This window comes from Callorhinchus milii, unplaced genomic scaffold (assembly GCF_018977255.1).
Source record: "Callorhinchus milii isolate IMCB2004 unplaced genomic scaffold, IMCB_Cmil_1.0 Scaffold1, whole genome shotgun sequence".
Taxonomy (NCBI): domain Eukaryota; kingdom Metazoa; phylum Chordata; class Chondrichthyes; order Chimaeriformes; family Callorhinchidae; genus Callorhinchus; species Callorhinchus milii.
Genome location: NW_024704742.1, coordinates 101,832,693 through 101,853,444, shown reverse-complemented (window position 1 = coordinate 101,853,444; position 20,752 = coordinate 101,832,693). Strand labels below are relative to the sequence as shown.

The 20,752-nt window shown below is 39.3% G+C and overlaps 1 protein-coding gene across 2 annotated transcripts in view; it reads left to right on the top strand.

Moving 5' to 3' along the window:
• LOC103181121 (dmX-like protein 1) overlaps positions 1–20,752 on the top strand; it is a 134,964-nt gene that overhangs the window by 51,610 nt on the left and 62,602 nt on the right. For both annotated transcript variants that reach the window (XM_007897364.2, XM_042333817.1), the window contains exons 11-18: positions 2,756–3,012; positions 4,144–4,837; positions 5,750–5,871; positions 7,612–7,701; positions 9,057–9,180; positions 14,672–14,791; positions 17,097–17,306; positions 18,315–20,033. In XM_007897364.2, coding sequence (XP_007895555.1) covers positions 2,756–3,012; positions 4,144–4,837; positions 5,750–5,871; positions 7,612–7,701; positions 9,057–9,180; positions 14,672–14,791; positions 17,097–17,306; positions 18,315–20,033 — 3,336 coding nt within the window. The remainder of the gene's footprint in view (positions 1–2,755; positions 3,013–4,143; positions 4,838–5,749; positions 5,872–7,611; positions 7,702–9,056; positions 9,181–14,671; positions 14,792–17,096; positions 17,307–18,314; positions 20,034–20,752) is intronic.

Below are 20,752 nucleotides of genomic sequence, written 5' to 3'. Positions count from 1 at the left end.
CCACGCCTTTCCAACCCACACCCAAAAAAAAAGGCCACCCAGTTTTTGTTGAAGAAGCAATTAATTTTTTTTTGTAACAATCTAATATGTGTTATTTCCTCATGTTTAGTTTTTATCAATAAAGTGAAAAAATGTAGGTTGGCATTAAATATGTACCTCAATAGTACCAATTAACTCCCTGCCATTTTCTGCAAAATTTATCAAAAACGCCCGTCAATTTTCCAGGGATTTGCACATTGCCCCGCAAGTTTTTGGAAATAAGCCGGCACTTTCTATTGGTCCAGATGATAACCCATTTTGTAGATTGACTGACTGTCCTGCCAAGACCTGCTCAGATGATGTGTTTTGGGTTGGAAAATCTTCCTCACTACCATTCCATTCAAATGAATATCCGTCATTACACTCCAAATATATCATGACTAGTAGAACCAGACAAGTGTGAATTTCTTAACAAGTTCAATAATGTAATCTGAAAGTTGCGTTTAAGATTTACAATGTACTCAACTAATTGGCATTCAAGCCTTCATATAAATACACAGCAACACTTTAGAAATTATGTTATATTCAACACTATCATGGTTATTCCTTTGTCTAAATCTTTTAGAGATGCCAATGGACTTTTTTTTATACCCATGTTCGTTAATTTTAATACAATCTGGGAGATCATTGTACTGTCTCTTAAACTAACTTCTAGCACCACTGGCAAATCAATACAGTGTTGTGATGAGATCGAAGCAGTTGTGATGAATTGATGTTATGTACTTGTCAGATATATGTTAATTACTTTAATCCATTTTTATAATTAAATACATTACCAAATAATATAGGCTGTTTTTGAATCTTTTTATCTCTGGTTTCTACTCTTAACCCTCCTCTATATGGCCAGTAACTTGTGTTGGATTATGCACTGGCAGCCCTCTTGTACCTTTGCAAACTAACTTTCCTTCATGCGTCAAGCTGGGCAATGAGCATCAGCAGCTTTTAGATTGTTGAAGCATTAGTCGAGTCAAACTCATCCTTACCCAATCTCCATAATGTACACAATGCACTTCCAGCAAAAGTCACTAAATTGCACACTCAAGAGCAGGAATCCTCTCTCTGCTGTGCACAAATATGCACACCTGCAAACCAATTGTTGCACCCCCTCACTATCACCCCGCTGAGGTTTGCTAACTCAGACCAAGAAATCAACCTGGGACCTCGCTGAGATTTAAAATTCTGTACTACTACAACAACAACAACAACAAAATTACATTTTATAGCGCCTTTCACGGAGGACGTCCCAAGGCGCTGGACAGTCAGAATTTCGGATCCGAACTGGGGGTTGGGATTAGGGAGGATGGAGAGAAGTGGGGGGCGAATCATGCCTTTATTTGCTCTTTGAAAGATTGATTTATTTAATCCCATTCCCCTGCTCCTTCCTCATGTTTTTAGATTTTTCTTTACACTAAATGATGCATTTAACCACAGTGCTCAGAAAGAAGTGTGTACACTCAGCCCTATTTGCATTTCAACAACGAACTACAATAAACAACCTGTAGTTTTTATCTTACAATGTAAATCTCATTATTAAGATCAATTTTGGTATTTTTAGAATCCACATATGGAACAAAAATTTGGATCTGATTTAAGGTCCAATTGAAACAGCAGCAAGTGTTCTTGAGTTATAGGTTACAGGTATTGTGTACTGTGCTGCTTTCCGCAAACTAACACTTTCAACTTTGTTTTTACAATTTTAAATGTCAGCTAATAAAAAACAAATCTGAATTCTGAATTCTGAATAGATTTTACATGTTTTGGGTCTGTGGGGCCTAGTGCTGCATCAGGCAGTACTTTTACCTAAAATCTCCTACCTAGGAATTAACAATAATAATCTTTATATTTTGTACGCGTCTTTCACGGCAGGAGGACTTCCCAAAGGGTTTCACAGGATATACATTAAAGTATAATAATAATAACTTGCATTTGATATATTGCCTTATCACGTCTTTGAAACGTCTCAGAGCGCTTCACAGAATATACTGTAAAGTGAATTGACAATATATCTTGTGGGCGCAATGCAGCAGCCAATTACACACAGCAGTGTCCCACAAACAGTCGTGGATTGAGTGACCAAATTATTATTATTTTTGAAGGAATTATTACCCCCGGAAAAGCGGTCCGCCAATCAACTAACAACTGGGTTCCTACTTACTGCTAGGTAAACAGAGGTGTGTGGATATTTCACCCTGCCGGGAATCGAACTCTTGTCTCGTTTGCGAGGCGAGTGCTCAAACCACTGAGCTAGAGGACTCCAGAATGACTGTTTTGTGGGCAAATTGTTGCACAGCTCAATATCCCACAAACAGTCACAAATTGAATAGTCACAATGTAAAGGTCTTGAATGAATTTTCCAGAATAACAATCAATATCCCTTTTAAATATACAATTATTATAAAATTAAAATATGTATAGCAGCTTTACAACTGGAACTTAATTATTGTATGTCGTCTCCTCAAGCTGGTTTATGGTTATTGAGGTAGTGCTACCTTTCCTTAGTACTCCCTCAAAGTTTGTTGAGAATATCTCAAATTTTAAGCGTTGGGAAACTCATCCATTTATTTTAAAAATCAAAAGCAGATCTTAGCTTTCCATAATAATTTGCCTTCTGTGCATTAAAACTCAATGTACAATGGGATGTATAAATATATATTACTTAAGTTTCAAGAATGCTTTTAGGTAGAATTTGTGTTAACTCGTTATTTCTTTTCCATAGAAAATGATGAAAATAATGAGCCTCCTAAAGGATTTATGAGGCCTGTACCTTCAGAGAAAAATACTGGAGAAAAGACTTTGTCAGGCCTTACACCTCTCCCAGCCGCCATGATTGATCATAAGATTGAATTGCTGCTCGCAGAATGGAATAAGAATGCAGACATGCTTTTCAGTATTCATCCCGTGGATGGTTCTTTATTAGTGTGGCATGTGGACTGGCTGGATGAATACCAACCTGGGATGTTTCGACAGGTGCAGGTAAAACAACAATTTATTATACTTGTGCATGATTGAATTACCAGTTTCTTCTTAATTAACCCATTAATAAAGATGTGCGCAATACATTTGCACCATTATAACATGAAAGAAATCACAGCGTCCAAAGTGATCCATTCTCTTTTGGTTCAGTGGCAATATTCTAATGAACCAAATACTTTATTTGCAAGAAAAAAAATTCTTCTGTGGAGTGTTGAAATTTACATTTTTTCATTGTTCCAAATATCTTGACCCACCATTATTTTAATCTTTTTGTGTTTATTTTGTGTTTCTGCTTCGAGTTCAATTTCCATTTCTCTAAATGAATACTTAATCTGTCATTTGATTAAAACATTTTAATCTTTTTACTGTCTGAGTGCAAGATGATTACAAAAGGAATATGAGTCGACCTCATCAATCAGCAAACGCCATTTCCGAGCTAAGCAGTCCATAATATTTGTGAGCCCTAATTATTTATAGATCATTTCAATAATGAAATTTGACTGCATTTTAGACCGAGTCTTCTTTACTCCTTTTAATTAAAAATATCCCTTTACTGGAATTTGAGGAATTTAAGGCTCAAATTAAATCCTTTTATATAATCTTTAGGCTGTCAGGATCTCACACTGTATACTGTAGCCTAATAGCTAAATTGGAGGTTTGGTATTAAAAATAATCATGTCATAAACTGGGAGATCTGGATCCAATCCATGTAAGTAGTCTTCTTTCTCAGGGACCCACAACTCAAAGCTCAAGATTGTCCTCTGAGTTTTCGTTGTCACTCCCTTAACTATTTTTTATGAGCTGCACATGATTTCTGAGTGCCATCATTTGTGTTGCCTTGTAGGCGATAAGGCAATTGAGTGTATAAAATAGAAGAGTGTGACAAACCTAAAAATACTGTGCCTACTTTACCCATTAAAACAAAACCAGTTTTATGCCATCTTGTCACTGAAACTTGGACTTCATTGCATTCCTTCCATTAGGGTGAATTGTAAAGATTTGACAGATGTAGTGCAGCTTGTTTGTTCAATGGTGATGAACTTAACCATCAATGATATAAACCGTACCTTAAATTCAGCAAAAAAGTAGAGATGTTGAATAGTTTTAAATCTGCACTATTGTGTTTTCTAGGTTTCGTTCGCCTCTAGAATTCCTGTTGCATTCCCAACTGGTGATGCAAACTCTCTCAGCAAGAGTGTAGTGATGTATGCCTGCACCAAAAATGTAGACCTCGCTATCGAACAAGGGAAACAGAAGCCTGCTGGATTGAGCCACTCTACATCTGGCATGCTAATCTCTGCTGGCCAGAATAAATCATCTGGTAGTCTAAAACTGAGCATTTTCACACCCAGTGTGCTTATGATCTCAAAGCATGCAGATGGGTCCTTGAACCAGTGGACTGTCAGCTTTGCAGAGGAGTCTGCATTTTCAACTGTTCTCAGTGTGTCTCACAAATCGCGATACTGTGGTCATCGCTTTCACCTCAATGATTTAGCTTGTCATTCAGTTCTGCCATTGCTCCTGACAACGTCGTATCACAATGCACTGCGAACACCGGATGGTGAGAGTCTGCACGAGAACAGGAGTTTTGACTGCCTAAGGCTCAGTGGTTCACAGTCGAGATACCAGAGACAGAGCAATACATTGACTACATTCCAGGATTCTAGTTCTATATACAGTGAACTAATTCTGTGGAGAGTTGATCCAGTGGGGCCATTGTCGTACTCTGGAGGAGTATCTGAGCTTGCCCGAATCAATTCTCTTCACATTTCAGCATTTTCAAATGTGGCTTGGCTGCCTACCCTCATCCCAAGTTACTGCCTTGGTAAGAGTTTCTTACACAATTCGTATTGCTTTGCGGGTCTTGAAAAGTCGCTTCTCGTTTTCTCAATTGGTGAAGGTTCCAGCCAGTGTAGCTCCAGGTTAAACATGTTTCCAGTGTGTCCTGAGATAGCTGATCTCAACTGGAACAGCAGAACTCCAAGATACTGTTGCTGACAGTCCAGCCAGCCTGATTTATTGGCAAGACTGGAGGAAGGGATTTTCCACACTCAACTCCTGTTATCCTGAAAGCCAAAGCCCTAATGGGGTAATGGTCCTAGATGGACAAGTAGCAGGAACCTTTCCAGACAATGTCAAGATATGTGGTTTTAGCTGATTAAATTCCAGTCATACCCCCAATGCACATCTGGGGTTTCCAAACTGTGTCCAATTGCTTCCAGAATTAGTTAAGCAGGAAGCAACTCCCCAGGAAGAGAATGTGCATTCCATTTCAGACGTGGAATTCAGACATATGTAAGTGGCATGCCAATGTGGAACTCTTAGCCTGGTTTGGATGCTCTTAAGCATTATTTACAGTGTATCCTGTGAAATGCTTTGAGACATATTACTGATGTGATAAGGCGCTATATCAAATGCAAGAATTATTATTATGATGCATTTCTGCCTCAAGACTTTCTTCTTCAAATGTGCCTTCAGTCATCTTCCCACCTCCACCCCCTCTTGCAATTTGTTATTGTTATATCAAACACCCAGCTGACCCCAAAAATGTTAAAATGATTCCATTTGCTGAAACCCATTGTCACTCATTTTTAGACCATTTGATCATGCAGGTCGATGTACACATAGGAATAATAAAAACTAATGTAGAACTATATGTTTGTTGCATTGAAGAATAAATTTCCAGAAAGTATAAGTGCCCAGCTGCATGTTGTGACAAAATATTTGTTGTTTTTAGGTGCATACTGCAACTCTCCAAGTGCTTGCTTTGTGGCAAGTGATGGCCGTTATTTACGATTATACCAATCTGTTATTGATGCTAAAAAACTTTTAAGTGAGCTTTCTAATCCAGAAATTTCTGTAAGTAAAATCTTAATTATTTTTAACATTGCTTGAATAACTATTCATTTTGATATTTAGTATATATATCTTATTTTCCTTGCACTCAGGCTGAATGCAGAAATAAATTATTTCCTCCACAAGCTGTAGATCATCCAGAACTCTGCAGCTCGTGTCCTCTCCTGCACCAGGTTCCGTGACCCCATCACCCCCATACTCGCCTGGCTCCCCATCCCTCAGAGGATAGAATTCAAAATCCTCGTCCTCACTTTCAAGGCCCTCCACGGCCTTGCTGCCTCCTACATCTCTGACCTGATGACCCCGTATCAACCTGTGCTCTCCCTCCGCTCAGCAGGCTCAGGTCTGCTCCAGGTCTCCCACCCTACCATCAGTGGCTGGGCTTTCAGCCTCTCTGCCCCCACCCTCTGGAACTCCATCCCACAATCCCGTCGCCTTGCTCCCTCTCTTGTCTTCTTCAAAGCACGACTCAAGACCCTCCTTTTTGTCCGTGCCTTCAGCCGCCCTCCTACCACCTCTTCCTCATCCCAACCTTGTTCCCACGCCTGGGTCTGGATCCCTAACTGTTCAGTGTCTTGGGACATCCTCCCAACATGAAAGCCACTTTACAAATGTAATTTTGTTGTTGTAAATTAGTTGCACTGTTGTACATTAATCATGTGATTTACAAGCACACTAATGCAATTGCTAATTCTGGTAATTCTAGATTAAAGCATTGCAATACTTTTGTTTATATTTGATGGGTTCATTATTTGGCTTACTATGCGTGTGCTAACATCAGTTGGTCTGTTCCTAGAAATCACTTATACACTCCCATTGATGCACATTATTTGCACTGAAGTACAAATGATTTATGATATCTTTATTGCAAATTTATCATGATATGATTTGCAGTTAAATATCAAGAATTTTCATAGTTTTTTTAAAAAATATCACTGAATGCTACGATATCTGCTGGGTGTTTTACGCCTTCAGCAATTCGTGAAGTCATTCTTTCCCTGAAAGCAACACATCTGAACTCATCCTGATCTCAGACACATTTATAAAGGAAGAATATTAAAATGTACTATTTATCATATATATCTGACAGGGAGTTGTTCTGTAATTATGTCTCAAGAGCTTGAGGGATCAAAGAAAGAGTGAGAGCAGAGATGTTCAGGTATTCTTAAAGCAATTGACTTTAACTAATCTTGTGAATTGTTGTTTTAATTGTGAGACAATTTTGGTATATTTGTTCTATGGCCATTAATGTTTTTACAATTCTTTGTGCTGGGTCTTGGCCAAATTATAAATTGCAGCATTTAGCAATGCTTTGAAAGTTAATAATTAAGAGAGGTTCTACTCTCTTAATCCATGCTAGAAAGTGCTCAAATGTGATTTGATACTCGCAGTATCATGGAAACCAGGATTACGAAACAGTTGGAATAATGCCCCAAGAGTCTATCTTTCAGAGACCGGAAGAAAATTAGAGGGAGAAACAAATTCTAGACAGTAGACTAAGATTCCTGCAGAAGTCTGTTACTGATGTTTGCTATTAAGATGCCGATCATCTCACACCACCAGTTTATGGTAATTTGTGCATGATGTAAATCTAGTAAATACTTGACAGCTGGCAGAATTATCTCTGTGAACCTAATTCCAAATATTGCTTGTATTTAGTTTCCTTTCAGTTTGGAGCATCAGTGCAAGTTTTAGTGTAATATATTTGAACAGCAATTCATCCTTTTTAATATTTCACTGCAGAGGTTTGTTGGAGAGGTTTTCAACATCGTTAGCCAGCAGTCGACAGCAAGACCGGGCTGTATTATAGAGCTAAATGCCATCACTGAGCTTGTAAGTAATTTATTATCCAACTCTAATGTAACTATCTGAAAGATTTTTGTGTTAATCATTCATTCCATCAATAACTGCAAAACTGAGGTATCCAGTATTCACATCCTATTTGATTCTATTTGATTCACTGATTTCTGACACTTGCGAATGTAAATGATCTAAATCCCAGTTTGTGTTGTCACCAGGACTTCAATAAAATATAATGTTAGCCTGGCTTTTTTTTTTGACATTTTAGTTTTAATAAAGCACAATTGTGGATATGATACTTTCATATCCTTTCAAAATTGTTCTACTTTTTCCCCTCCGCTTCCCACGGCTTAGGTGGACAAAGGTGTAGTGGAGCACAAAACCATGCAGACCAGAAAACTGCAAGTTCAAATGCCAGTCTGTTCTTAAGTGGACAGAATTTGAGGGTGTTGTAATTGGCTTCAGCCTGAGAAAATTGGCCAAGCTTCCCTAAACATTATTTGCTATTGATTGGTATCTTGCTGGAAGTTGAACACCTCTGGAAGTTGGATGCCACTTGACTTGCTGCAGTGCCCAGCTGTTTTACTGTTAAAGCTCGCAAATACATAATGGCCATTTAAGCAAGGTATTCTAGAACACCAAATGCCCGTGGAGCGCTACTTGTGTCGGCTTGGTAGCACTCTCGCCTCTTGAGACAGAATTGTGGGTTCAAGCCCCACATTGGGATTTGAGCTCACATAGGTGACACTCCAATACAGTGTCGTAAGTGCTGTCCTTCAGATGAGAGGTTAAGCAGAGATCCGGTCTGCTTGTTCAGGTAGATGTTAAAGATACCATTGCCAACTATTTGAAAAGACAAGGGAGTTTCTCTAGGTGTCCTGGCCAGTAAATCCCCTAAATAAAATTGGTAACTCATTCTATGGCTGTTTGCAGGACATGGCTGTGCGCAACTGGCTTCCGCATTCGCCCACAAAATACAAAATATACTTTGCAGTATATCCTGTGAAGCGCTTTGAGACATCGCGATGTCATCTTAAGATGCTATATTAAAAGCAAAGATTATTATTACTATCCCAGAAAAAAGAAAAAGGAGTTGAATGTCTTTAGTAGAGCAGGAGAAAATTGTCAGAAAAATAAAATGAGCCTGTACACAGAGAGTATTTTGAACTTTATACCACCAAGATGATATTCCAGTGATTACATGTCCATCACTTGTCATGGAAGGAATTTGACACTAGAATATTAGATAAACATATTGTTTGAAGTTTAATTTTGCTTGTGTAATGTGTGGATATACAACCTTTCATTTAATTGAAGCTTGATTTTTGATGATACCGTATTTGAAATTGCTGTTGTGCATCCCTTACATGACATTGTTCTTATTTTAGTATGGAAAGGAGACACAGTTGCTTCATGTCTTTAAGGAAGACTTCATTCTAGTTAATCAAAACAACAGCATGCAGCATAATAAAAGAAATCCCTCTCAGGAAACAGACCCACAGCCGCAAGCAGGTACGAAGGTTTTGGCTGTATAAATTTGCAATTTACAAATAAGTGCATGATTATTATGCATACATTGCTATAAATTATAAGAATAAATGTCAACCATGCCTTTATTTATATGCTTTTGTTGCTGTTCCTTTATACATGTTGACTTTACGCCTTCCATCATTCATGGCATGTCATAGGTAGGATATCTTTAGATTTACTTTAATTTACGTAATTCTATCACGTTTCAATAATGTGAGATCTTTTTCAGGTACCTAATTTTCTCTTACAATCAAAAACAATTATAAACTGGTTTAACATGCTTACTTTAGTGCTTTTATTGTTTATCTTGCAACATTTTTATTGTTTTGGAAAAACTTTTTTACTTGTGTTTTGTTTCAAATTGAAGGCACAAACATCTCATTGATAGGTTAGAGCTTACAAACTGATAGAGACTTGGGGTACAACAACCACAACTTGCATTTATATAGCACTTTTCATGCAGGGTAGTGTCTCAGAGCTAGTGGGGTAGTAATTGATTCATTACTCACCATGTTCATACAGTGTTAGTAGGCAATAAAGAAGATAAGCGAGCTATATTGTTAAATCCACAGTAATCTGGGTAGCCTGCACCAAGAGTACTGCAGATCTATTTCCTGCGATAACCTGGTAAACTAGGACTCATCAGCCTTTAGCCATCTCAGAAGTCAACCTTAAAACTCCTAGTAACCCGTCACTCCAAGGTAAAAACGCTCAATGACCAGGTATCTGAAGTCCTGAGTAAGGTGTATTATAAATGAATAAAGGTGACCAAGATATCGACCGTATAATGACTTAAGTGGTAGTGACAAGTTAAGCCAGGGTCGAGTTATCAGAGTGTACTGTATATAAAATGGGTAAATGAACAGAGGGTAATTGAAGCCAATGCAAGAGGTGGTTCAGTGTTCAGTGTTCACGACAGGTTCAGTGTTGTGATGGGCAAGTTTAAGACGGGGAAGAGGAAATATTTCTTTCCACCTAAAGTAATCATCAGCTGGAAGCAGCTAGAAAATTGCCAGACAGTGCTTTCAATGGCAAGCTATGTGGTTTTAGCTAGTTAGTCACCAGCACCACCTTGACGCACACTCTGGTGTCCCCAAACCTGATTCATGCCAGCCGGGGCAAATACTCTCTTGAATTAGATACCTCCAGGGAGAGTGCACATTCCATACACGGGAATTTCCACGTGAAGCTGTCATGCCTGGTTTGGATACTCTTAAGCAAAGTGATGAATTTCTGTATATAAGAATTTGCTAGGCGAAAGAAGATGAAGGTCCATCTAGTTTGCTTTTCACCATCCTGGTGGTCGCATGACGTGTCATGTTCCAAACTGTATATTATATCGAGATATTATTTCAGACAATGAAATGTAGGAGCAGGAGTAGGCCACTTGCCCCACTATTTAATAAGATCGTGGCTGATCGTCTAACCTAATTCCATTTACCCATCCTATCCCCAAATCCTTTATCCTTTAGAAATCTATCAACCTCAGTCTTGAATATGTTCAAGGACTGAGCAACCACAACCTTCTGGGGTAGAAAATTCCACAAGTTCACTACCCTCTGAGTGAAGAAATGTTTTCTTAATTCAGTTCGAAAAGGCTGTCCCTTAATCTTGAGACTATGACCCCTAGTTTTAGATTCTCCAACCAGGGAAAACAGTCTCACGGCATCTACCCTGTCAAGACCCCTTAAGAATCTTATAGGTTTCTATAAGATCACCACTAATTCTTCTATATTCTAGAGAATATAGGCCTAGTTTACTCAACTATCCTCATAGGTCAACCCCCTCATCCCAGGAACCAACCTAGTGAACCTACGCTGCACCCCCTCTAAGGCCAGTATGTCCTTTCTTAAATAAGGAGACCAAAACTGCACACAATATTCTACGTGCGGTCTTACCAAGGCCTTATACAACTGCAGCAAGACTTCCCTACTCTTGTACTCTAACCCTTTTGCAACGAATGTCAACATGGCATTAGCCTTCCAAGTTGCTTGCTGTATCTGCAAACTAACCTTTTGTGACTGGTATACAAGGACACCCAAAACCCTCTGAACACTAACACTATCTGGCCTCTCCCCCTCTAGAAAAGAATCCACTTTTCTATTTTTACTACTGAGGTGAATAACTTCACGCTTCCCCACGTTATACTCCATCTGCCAACTTCTTGTCCACTCACCTAGCCCGTCTATTTCCCTTTGCATTCTTTGTTTGTCATCGTCACAGCTTACTCTCCCACCTATCTTCGTATCGTCTGCACGTTTAGACATGTTAAGTTCTATTTCCTCATCTAAATCATTGATATAGACTGTAAATAATTGAGGTCCAAGCACTGATCCTTGTAGCACTCCACTAGTCACATCCTGCCAATTAGAGAAGGACCCATTTATCCGTATTCTCTGTTTTCTTTCTGTTAGCACTCTCTAATCCATGCTAATATATTACCTTTAATTCCATGGGCTCTAATCTTATGCAACAGCCTTTTATGTGGCACCTTGTCGAATGACTTCTGGAAATCCAAATACACCATATCTACTGGTTCCCCCCTATCTAACCTGCTAGTTACATCCTCAAAAAACTATTATAAGATTTGGTAAACATAATTTCTCTTTGGTAAAGCCATGTTGACTCTGCCTAATCATGGTATGATTTTCTAAGTACCCTACGACGACGTCCCTAATTAAGGCCGCTAGAATTTTCCCTACCACCGATGTCAGACTAACTGGTCAATAGTTCCCCATTTTTGTCTCCCACCCTTCTTAAATATCGGTGTTACGTTTGCGACCTTCCAATCACTGGGAACCATTCCAGAATCCAGGGAATTTAGGAAGACCAAAAATAAAGCATCCACTATCTCTGCAGCCATCTCTTTTAAAACCCTAGGATGCAGACCATCAGGTCCAGGGGATTTGTCGTTTTTTAATCCTATCAATTTCTCTAGTACTATTGCTTTACTGATGTTCATTTCTTTAAGTTCCTCACTAACATAAGCCTCAAGGTTCCCCTCTATTTTCGGTAAGTTTTCAGTGTCCTCTAACGTGAAGACAGAAGCAAAATATTTGTTAATGACTCTGCCATTTCTTTATTCCCCATTATAATTTCTCCTGTCTCTGCCTGCAATGGACCCACATTCATTTTTGATAGTCTTTTCTTTATGTACTTGTAAAAACTCTTACAATTCTGTCTTTATGTTCCTAGCTAGTTTACCCTCATATTCCATTTTCTCTCTCTTAATCAGTTTCTTTGTTTTCCCTAGATGTTCTCTAAAGCCCTCCCAATCCTCCGGTTTAATGCTCTTTTTGGCAGTATTATAGGCCTCTTCTTTTAATTTTATGCTTTCCCTAACTTCTCTAGTTAGGCAAGGTTGAACCACTTTTCCCGAGGTATTTTTATTTTTCAAGGGAATATGTGATCGCTGGGCTGGGAATTATGTATTATATGTTTAAACTTCGGATTCCACTATATCACTCTCTAACTTAATGTTAACTTCCATCGTGTTATGGTCACTCGGCCCTAGAGGAGCCTTAACTTCCAGATTGCTGATTAGCCCTATTTCGTTACACAAGATCTAAGATAGCCTGTTCCCTGGTTGGTTCCTCAGCATATTGTTTTAGAAAACTAGAAAACTATCTCTAATGCATGAGTTAGACACCCAGCTGACCAAACAAAATCAGCTGGAACGGTGATACAACAATGGACTTATTGAAGAAGCAGCTTGATGCTGTATGAGAGGACAATAGAATAGTTATTCTGGAAGAATGCCATCAAATGGACCAAAGGACTTTCTTCATCTGAACCTCTTTTGTGACATTGTGGTACTGGAGAGTGGCCATTGCTTATGGAATTCTGTCCATTTGGTTCAACAACAACAACAACAAGAACAAGATTCCATTTATAGAGCGCCTTTCACGTCAGGAGGACGTCCCAAGGCGCTGCACAGTTGGGTCATGACCCGAGCAGGGGGGAAATGGTCAGGGTGAGGGGAAGGAAGGGAGGGAGAGAGGAGGGGGGAAATGGTCAGGGTGAGGGGAGGGAAGGGAGGGAGCGAGGAGGAGGAAGAGAGTCGAGAGGGGAGCTGAAGGCACGGTCAAAGAGAAAGGTTTTGAGACCGGCCTTGAAGGAGGAAAGTGAGGAGGCGGCGAAGGCACTGGGGGATGGAGTTCCAGAGCCTGGGGGCTGAGAGGCTGAAGGCCCGACCACCGATAGTAGGGCGGTTGGGGCGGGGGACGTGGAGCAGACCAGAGCCAGAGGAACGGAGGGTACGGGCAGGTAAGTAGGGGGATAGTAAGTCGTAGAGGTAGGAGGGAGCAAGGCCGTGAATGGCCTTGTAGGTGAGGATGAGGATCTTGAAATCAATCCTCTGGGGATGGGGAGCCAGTGGAGGCGAGCGAGGGTGGGAGTGATGTGGTCCCGAAGCCTGGTGCGGGACAGTACACGAGCTGCAGAGTTCTGAATGACCTGCAGTGTGGAGGGAGGTGGCGGGAAGGCCGGCGAGGAGAGAGTTCCCATAGTCCAGCCTTGAGGTGACAAAGGCGTGAACCAGGGTTTCAGCAGCGTGAGGGGTGAGGTAGTGCCGTAGTCTGGCGATATTCCGGAGGTGATGGAAGGCGGTGCCAGTTGTGGTGCGGATGTGAGGGAGAAAGGACAGCTCAGGGTCGAACAGAACCCCGAGGTTCCTGACTGGCTTTGAGAGGTGGAGAGTGCAGCCTTGGATGCTGATGGTGTCAGCGCCTGAGGTGCGGAGGCGCTGACGTGAGCCAATCAGGAGGGCCTCGGTTTTTCGCACGTTGAGCTGAAGAAAGTTCAGTGTGTTCCAGGAGAAAAAATGACAAAATGAATAGAGCAGAAAATCCATAGTAAAGTGGTTTATTCTCTCCAGATACCTTTTTTTTAAAGCCTCTGGCGATATTTCATAAAAGTTGTATAAATTTGAAAATGACATTGCTTTTATTTGCACCTATGTGCAGCATGCTAGAAACACTGTGATATATTAGCATTGCTGACAGTAAACTTCAAACAGAGCATGAATGGTACAGCTGCTTCATGCTTAAATCAAATATCAATTTGTACAGATTTTTTAAAAAGTACATTGTGTGTATTATAAGTAAAATGTTTATTTTAAGTCTGAATTAATGGCCATACAGTAGAATATCGACTGGTATACAATTTGGAGAAAAAAAAACTGAAATAGGTCTTTCACACTCATGATATATGCAATAATTACTGAATAATGATAATCCTTGCATTTGATATAGCACCTTATTGCTGCATTGAGATGTCTTAAAGTGCTTTACGAAATATACTGTATATTGACTATATTTTTGGGCAAAATGCGGCAGCCAATTGCACACAGAAGGGTCCCATAAACCGTTGTGAATTGAGTGATCAAACTTATTTTTTTAAAGGATTATTAACCGCATACATTCTACAATATCCAACATGTTATTCTATTGTTGAAAATGTTATTTCTTTTCAGGAGAGCCGCAGGAAGGATTTTCAGAGAAATTCTTTTTGGTGGTAATAGAGCATAAACAGAATAATCGTTCAGCCCTGCACATGTGGCATCTACACCTGAAATCTGTTCAGGTCTCTGTGGGTAAGACCTATTTTTGTGACAAATTGCACTTTATATAAATTCAGTGAAATTTTCTTGTGTTTAAAAAATTTTAAATGTGTTTTAAATTTGTATGGAAGACGGAGCTCATTTGGTGGCACTCTCATCTCTGAGTCAGAAAGTAGTGTAACTGCTTTTAACCCATTCCTTTTAGAAAGTTCCACGGAGAAGGATCTAAAGGAGAAGGTACATTCAAAGAGTCTGTCTTGGTTTTACTGCTTTCATTTAAATTAATCTAGCAAACCCTGAGTGGAAACTAGAAACAAAATGTAGCCATCCAATAATCCACATCTAAAGGTACTGAACTCATTATGGCTAATGTGGCAGAGCAGTTCTGTTAGATATGGAACTTCTTTATCATACCCACCATCTCCGTTCCAGTATTTGTAGCAGCGCAAAAAGAACACTGGGTTTTATGGAAGTGTTTTGGATGATAACCTTTCTCGAGATTAAATCGATCAAATAAAATTTGTACATTGTACCTGGTCTGTGTTCGGGGGAGATTTCATTTTCTTATTCTATGTTTTTATGTTTTTGTAGCTTTTCCTACTTTGTTCAGAGTTTGCAAACAGTCCTAATATGTGCATTGATCATGGTCAAAACTTTAAAGAAGTTGAAGGGCTGGTAGTTTATTTTGGAGCTACTAAAAGGAATACTGTTTCAAAGATATTACATAACAATATGTCGTATTTGTTTTCTGTCACTTGGTGGTGCTCTGTATTATTGTGTTGAGAAGTTGTTCTCCATATTAAAAAAGACCTAATATTTTACAGCATGAACATTTATTGTCAATCAGGACCCCCGGGTCCTTTTCATTTTCCATACATATTGTTTTCCTTCCATTCAAGTAATAGTCACTTCCAGGATTTTTTGTCCCCATATGAAGTAACTTTACATTTCTCCGCATTGAATTCTATCTAACATCGATCTGCCAAATTCCCAAATATGTTCAATCCTCCTGTAACCTATCTTGTTCAGCTTCACAATCTACCACCTTCATTAGCTTGGTCATCTACAAACTTAGCCACTGTGCTTGCAATTCCTAGTTCCAGATCATTTATAAAAATATTAAACAAAAGAAGTCCCAAAACAGACCCTTATAGAACTCCACTGGTAACATTTTCCCAGTCTGATGACATTCCCTGTACCACCACCCTCTGGATTCATCCAGTCAACCAATTGCGTATCCATTGTAATATACCTCCATTGATTCCCGCTTTCTGTACTTTAAATACCAGCCTCTCAAGAGGAAATGTATCAAAGGCCTTACTGAAATCCAGATATACACCATCCACAGCCTTACCCTTATCAAGCTGCCATGTCACACCAGCAAAGAAAAAACAGTAAATTAGATTGGCAGGACCTTCCCTTCATGAACCCACAGTGGCTATCATTTATGATTTCATTTCTGTCCATGATTTTATCTTTAATAAGAGTCTCCATAATTTTACCCATAATGGACATCAAACTTGCTGGTTTGTAGTTAACTGGATCACTTTTGTTATCTTCTTAAAAATAGGAGTAACATCTGCCTTTCTCCAGTCCCCTGGCACCTCTCCATTATTCAGGGATTTTTGAAAGATTTTTTTTGCGACTTCCTCCCTTAGTTCCAGAAGCAAAAGGGAATCAAACATCTCCCAAAGAGTTGCAAAAATTGCCAAGTGAATAAAAATAGTTTATAGTTTTAGAAAAGGCCATTTAATTCATTTGGCTAATTTCTTTCACATACCAAATACAATCACCCCTATTATGAACTCCAACTATTTAACCTCTTGGGGGGGCAATTTTAACATAATTTTCCCCTGACCCACAAACTCAACTGAGAGAATTTCCAAAATGTTTTCTATACGAATCTCTCCTTTATTCAGTCCAGAAGCTAAGTATCCCAAGAACTATTTGAGCATTTCATACCCCTACCATATCACTAATAGCTCATATGTGCAGGTTATATTCCCATTAACAGAAATGGAGAAATGAATGTTTTATTATTCGGTGTTATAGTGGTTTTAGTAAAAAGGAAGAAAGAGGAAGAAAAAATAATCAAAATTATTTCAGAGTTAAAGAACAAAACTTACTTTATCCCTTGACCCATTCCTCCAGAGTAGCAGTTCATGGGATATGTCGTGTATGTGGAGATTCCATATAAAGTGTTAAATGTACAAGCGAGTATGTTATTTAACTGTGGGAGTATAATGTTACTTCATTTATGATGGAATGCAATTGATCAATACAGTAGCATTATTGATGGATGAAAATGTGTTTCTCTTTCTCCCACCCCTAACCTCAGGTAACACACCTGAAACCTCGCCGACACCTGCAGCAGAACCAGATAGCTCCATCCCTGAAAAATCACCATCTCCTTTTCTTAAAAAATATCAAGCTTGCAAAGCAAATTTACAAAGTGCCAGTAGACTGACTCTTACCTCAGAAAGAGTTTACAGTCAAGAATTACCTCTTCCAGAAGGAGTGGAGATTATTAGATGTACTCCATCTGCAGGTTAGTTTGAACATAATAGTCAAAGTGTGGCATCTGTGTCTTTTTTGTATTTTGCAAGTGACTATGCAACTCTGAAATTTCAATATGGTAGGAATCATTTGTACACATTTCTTATTTAAATCTACAGTATTTAAAGTTATTTTTAAAGATTTGAGAGTACCTTTTCCCGTATTACTCCTGCTAAAATAGAATTTGTATAGTTTGTATAAAATGATTTGTAGTTGTATTGAAACCAACCAAACCTCTCGAACACAGGCAGGAGCTGGAGCAGCTCCATTCATTGAGTTTAGTGGGTTAACAGTTTTAGACTGGCCTGACCACATTTAGACCTCATTGTGGAGATCCTGGACAATCTGTGTGTAGTTTTCACCATGTAGCATTATAAATATACAGCTTGAGATGGGACAGTGAAGATGTTGATTGAAAGATACAAGAGATATCTCTCCCAATTGTTGACATATCTGTATCTAGGAGGTTGCAGTATACACTGACTTAATTAGACACTTCGGAACCACACAAGAAGGGTGAAGGGCACTCTGGCAGTTCCTTTCTCCTATGATAGGAAAGTCCCAATGCAGGTTAAGCTTGTGGTGTGGAAGACCCCCTAACACACTTACCTTCATGGTTTCGAGCTCCTGGGTATGCAATGGAAGGGTTTCTTTTGTATCGTTTGCAAAGTTTAGGAGCAAGAAGTGAGGTGGTTTTGTTGTTTAAAAAAAGCGAAGTAGCTTTCCCAGTTAGAGGAAGGAAGGCTCCAGCTTTCACTGAATGTTTCTCAGCACCCCGAAGGTCATGACGGCTTCATGGTGAGCCTGTCTCTTTACCAAGGCCCTGCACTTGAAGACCTGGATTAAACAGTTGGTGTTGAGTAAGCCTGATACCTCATTTTCATTTTTATTAGCCATCAAGGTTTTATTAACCACTTGTAGTGCTGAAACTGATGGTCAGAGATTTTTAAAAAGTTTCATTTTGTAATGATTTTCTTTCATTGCTTTTTTTTATATGCAGGACACCTCAGTTCTTCGTCAGTTCATCCATCTTGCTTAGCACCATATCTTTTAGCAACTTCCTGCTCAGACGGAAAGGTTCGATTCTGGCGCTGTCGAGCCTCTTCACAACTGGTATCTTCTGCAGCAGGGGACACTGGGGAGAGTGGCTTGGCTTATTCCTGGGAAGAATGGCCACTGCTTATTGAGGAAGGACTTCATAGCAGCAGTGCCGTGTATGTACCAGGGAGGCCAGTGGATGTAAGCTGTTCATACACAAGCCGGCTGGCTGTGGCTTACAAACAGACAATACCAGTTAATGGTCATTCCAGTAAGCACTTCACCATGCATGTTGGAATATTTGAATGCGAGTCCACTGGAGGCTCTCAGTGGATTCATGAGCAGACAATCCACTTGGATGACTTTAGCCATAGTTGTACAACGTTGGACCCAAGAGTCAGTATAGATAGCAATTTAGTGGTTTATAATAAAGAAGATTTGCATTTGATCAATGACAGTCATGTGGCTTTTGACTCAAAACCTTTGGTTCACTTAGATTGGGTCTCCAAAGAAGATGGATCTCATATCTTAACTATAGGAATTGGATCCAAGCTTATAATGTACGGACAGATGTCTGGATTAGTACAAGATCAGACAAAGAAAGAAGCACCAGCTTTTGTTGCATTATCTTTGTGGGACAGTGCCAAGGAAGTCTCTCGATCTAGATGGGTGCTTCTCAGGAGCGTGGACCTGGTGTCCTCAGTAGACGGATCTTTATCACTGCCTGTTTCCCTCTCCTGGGTGCGTGACGGCATTCTTGTGGTGGGGATGGATTGTGAAATGCATGTTTATTCACAATGGCAACCACCTGATAAATTGGACACAACAGTCACTGATGTTGATATTGGTAGCACTCCTTCAATAGCTAGCCTTGCAAAATACAGTTGTGCTAGTGGTTCCAATCCTAGCCTGTACAAAAGAACACTGACCAGATCGATGACTGGGCTTGCTCAGAAATTTTGTGGCAAAAAGATTCCATATAACTGGAGTGTTGAGATGGAGGACTCTGGCCTCTTTGAAGCATCTCATAATTTATCCCCCACTCTGCCTCAATATCATCCTTTGCAGCTTTTGGAGTTGATGGATTTGGGCAAGGTCAGACGAGCCAAAGCCATTTTGTCTCATCTGGTCAAATGTATTGCAGGAGAAGTAATCACTCCTCGTGACGTTCAAACTAGCCATGAGCGTCGTCTTAGATCTTTGACCATCAGTGCAAGTGGCAGCACCGCAAGAGATCCCTTAACTGCTAATAAAAATGAAAATCCTGATTACACGGAAATAGATTCTGTTCCTCCTCTTCCTCTGTGTGCACTTCTAGCTGCTGATGAAGATACTTCTCATACCACCTTTGAAAAACCTAGCAAAAGAACTAATTTTAGGAAGAAAAATAAATATCAGTCAACAGGAAACAACTATGATGAACTCTTTGAGACCTCTGTTGGTACAGAAGATTTAAGTCTCTTAGATGTCTTTGGCGATGTCTATGCATCCAAAATTATTGATCTTTCTCAGTACAGTCCTACCTATTTTGGACCCGAACATGCTCGAGTACTATCTAGCCATTTGCTTCATTCCAGTCTACCTGGACTTACCAGTATGGAGCAGATGTTTTTGATGGCACTAGCAGATACTGTTGCAACCATCAGCACAGATATCGGAGAAAGCCGAGAAAGAGCCCAAGGTAAGCTTTTTTTGATGCAGTGCATTTTTTTTATTTAAGGAAATTAAAATTTTAAACTACATTTTTTCACGCTAAAATGGCCAACTTCCTGGTCACTGTCAACTCCACTGAATGCTTTGTTACGAAAAGTAGGAAGTGATGTCACCAGTGACCAGTGAAAAAGATTCTTATTCTCTTTAAAAAAAAGTCAATTTCTGGGTCATCAGGTTGCCGCTAATGTCACCTACAAACCAAAGAGCGCATGCACAGCAAAGTAGAAAACGATGTTGAGGTGACCTGGAAATTCGCTTTTTTTTATTATTTTATTGCAGAAATTAGGCAGTTTCAGTTAAATCTGCTATGGGACTGCATTGTATTTACTTCATGGAAATGGATCAAAACTGTTCCGTTTTACATTCTTTTCAGTTATATTTAACCTGCTTGGGCAATTCATATAAATATTTATAGAATACTGTAATGTATCAACCTTTAAATAAAAGCTACAAAATTCTATTTTAAATGCATGTAATATTTTGTAAAATATATTTCAAGTTTGTGAATCTCTTTTTCCTTTTTAATCCCCTATTAACTATAAAAACTAGGAAAAATAATAATAATCCTTGCATATAGTGCCTTATCACGTCTTTGAGACGTCTCAAAGCACTTCACAGAATATACTGTAAAGTGAATTGACTATATTTTGTGGGAGCGTGCATTGCTAGGTATGTTCAATCTAAAAT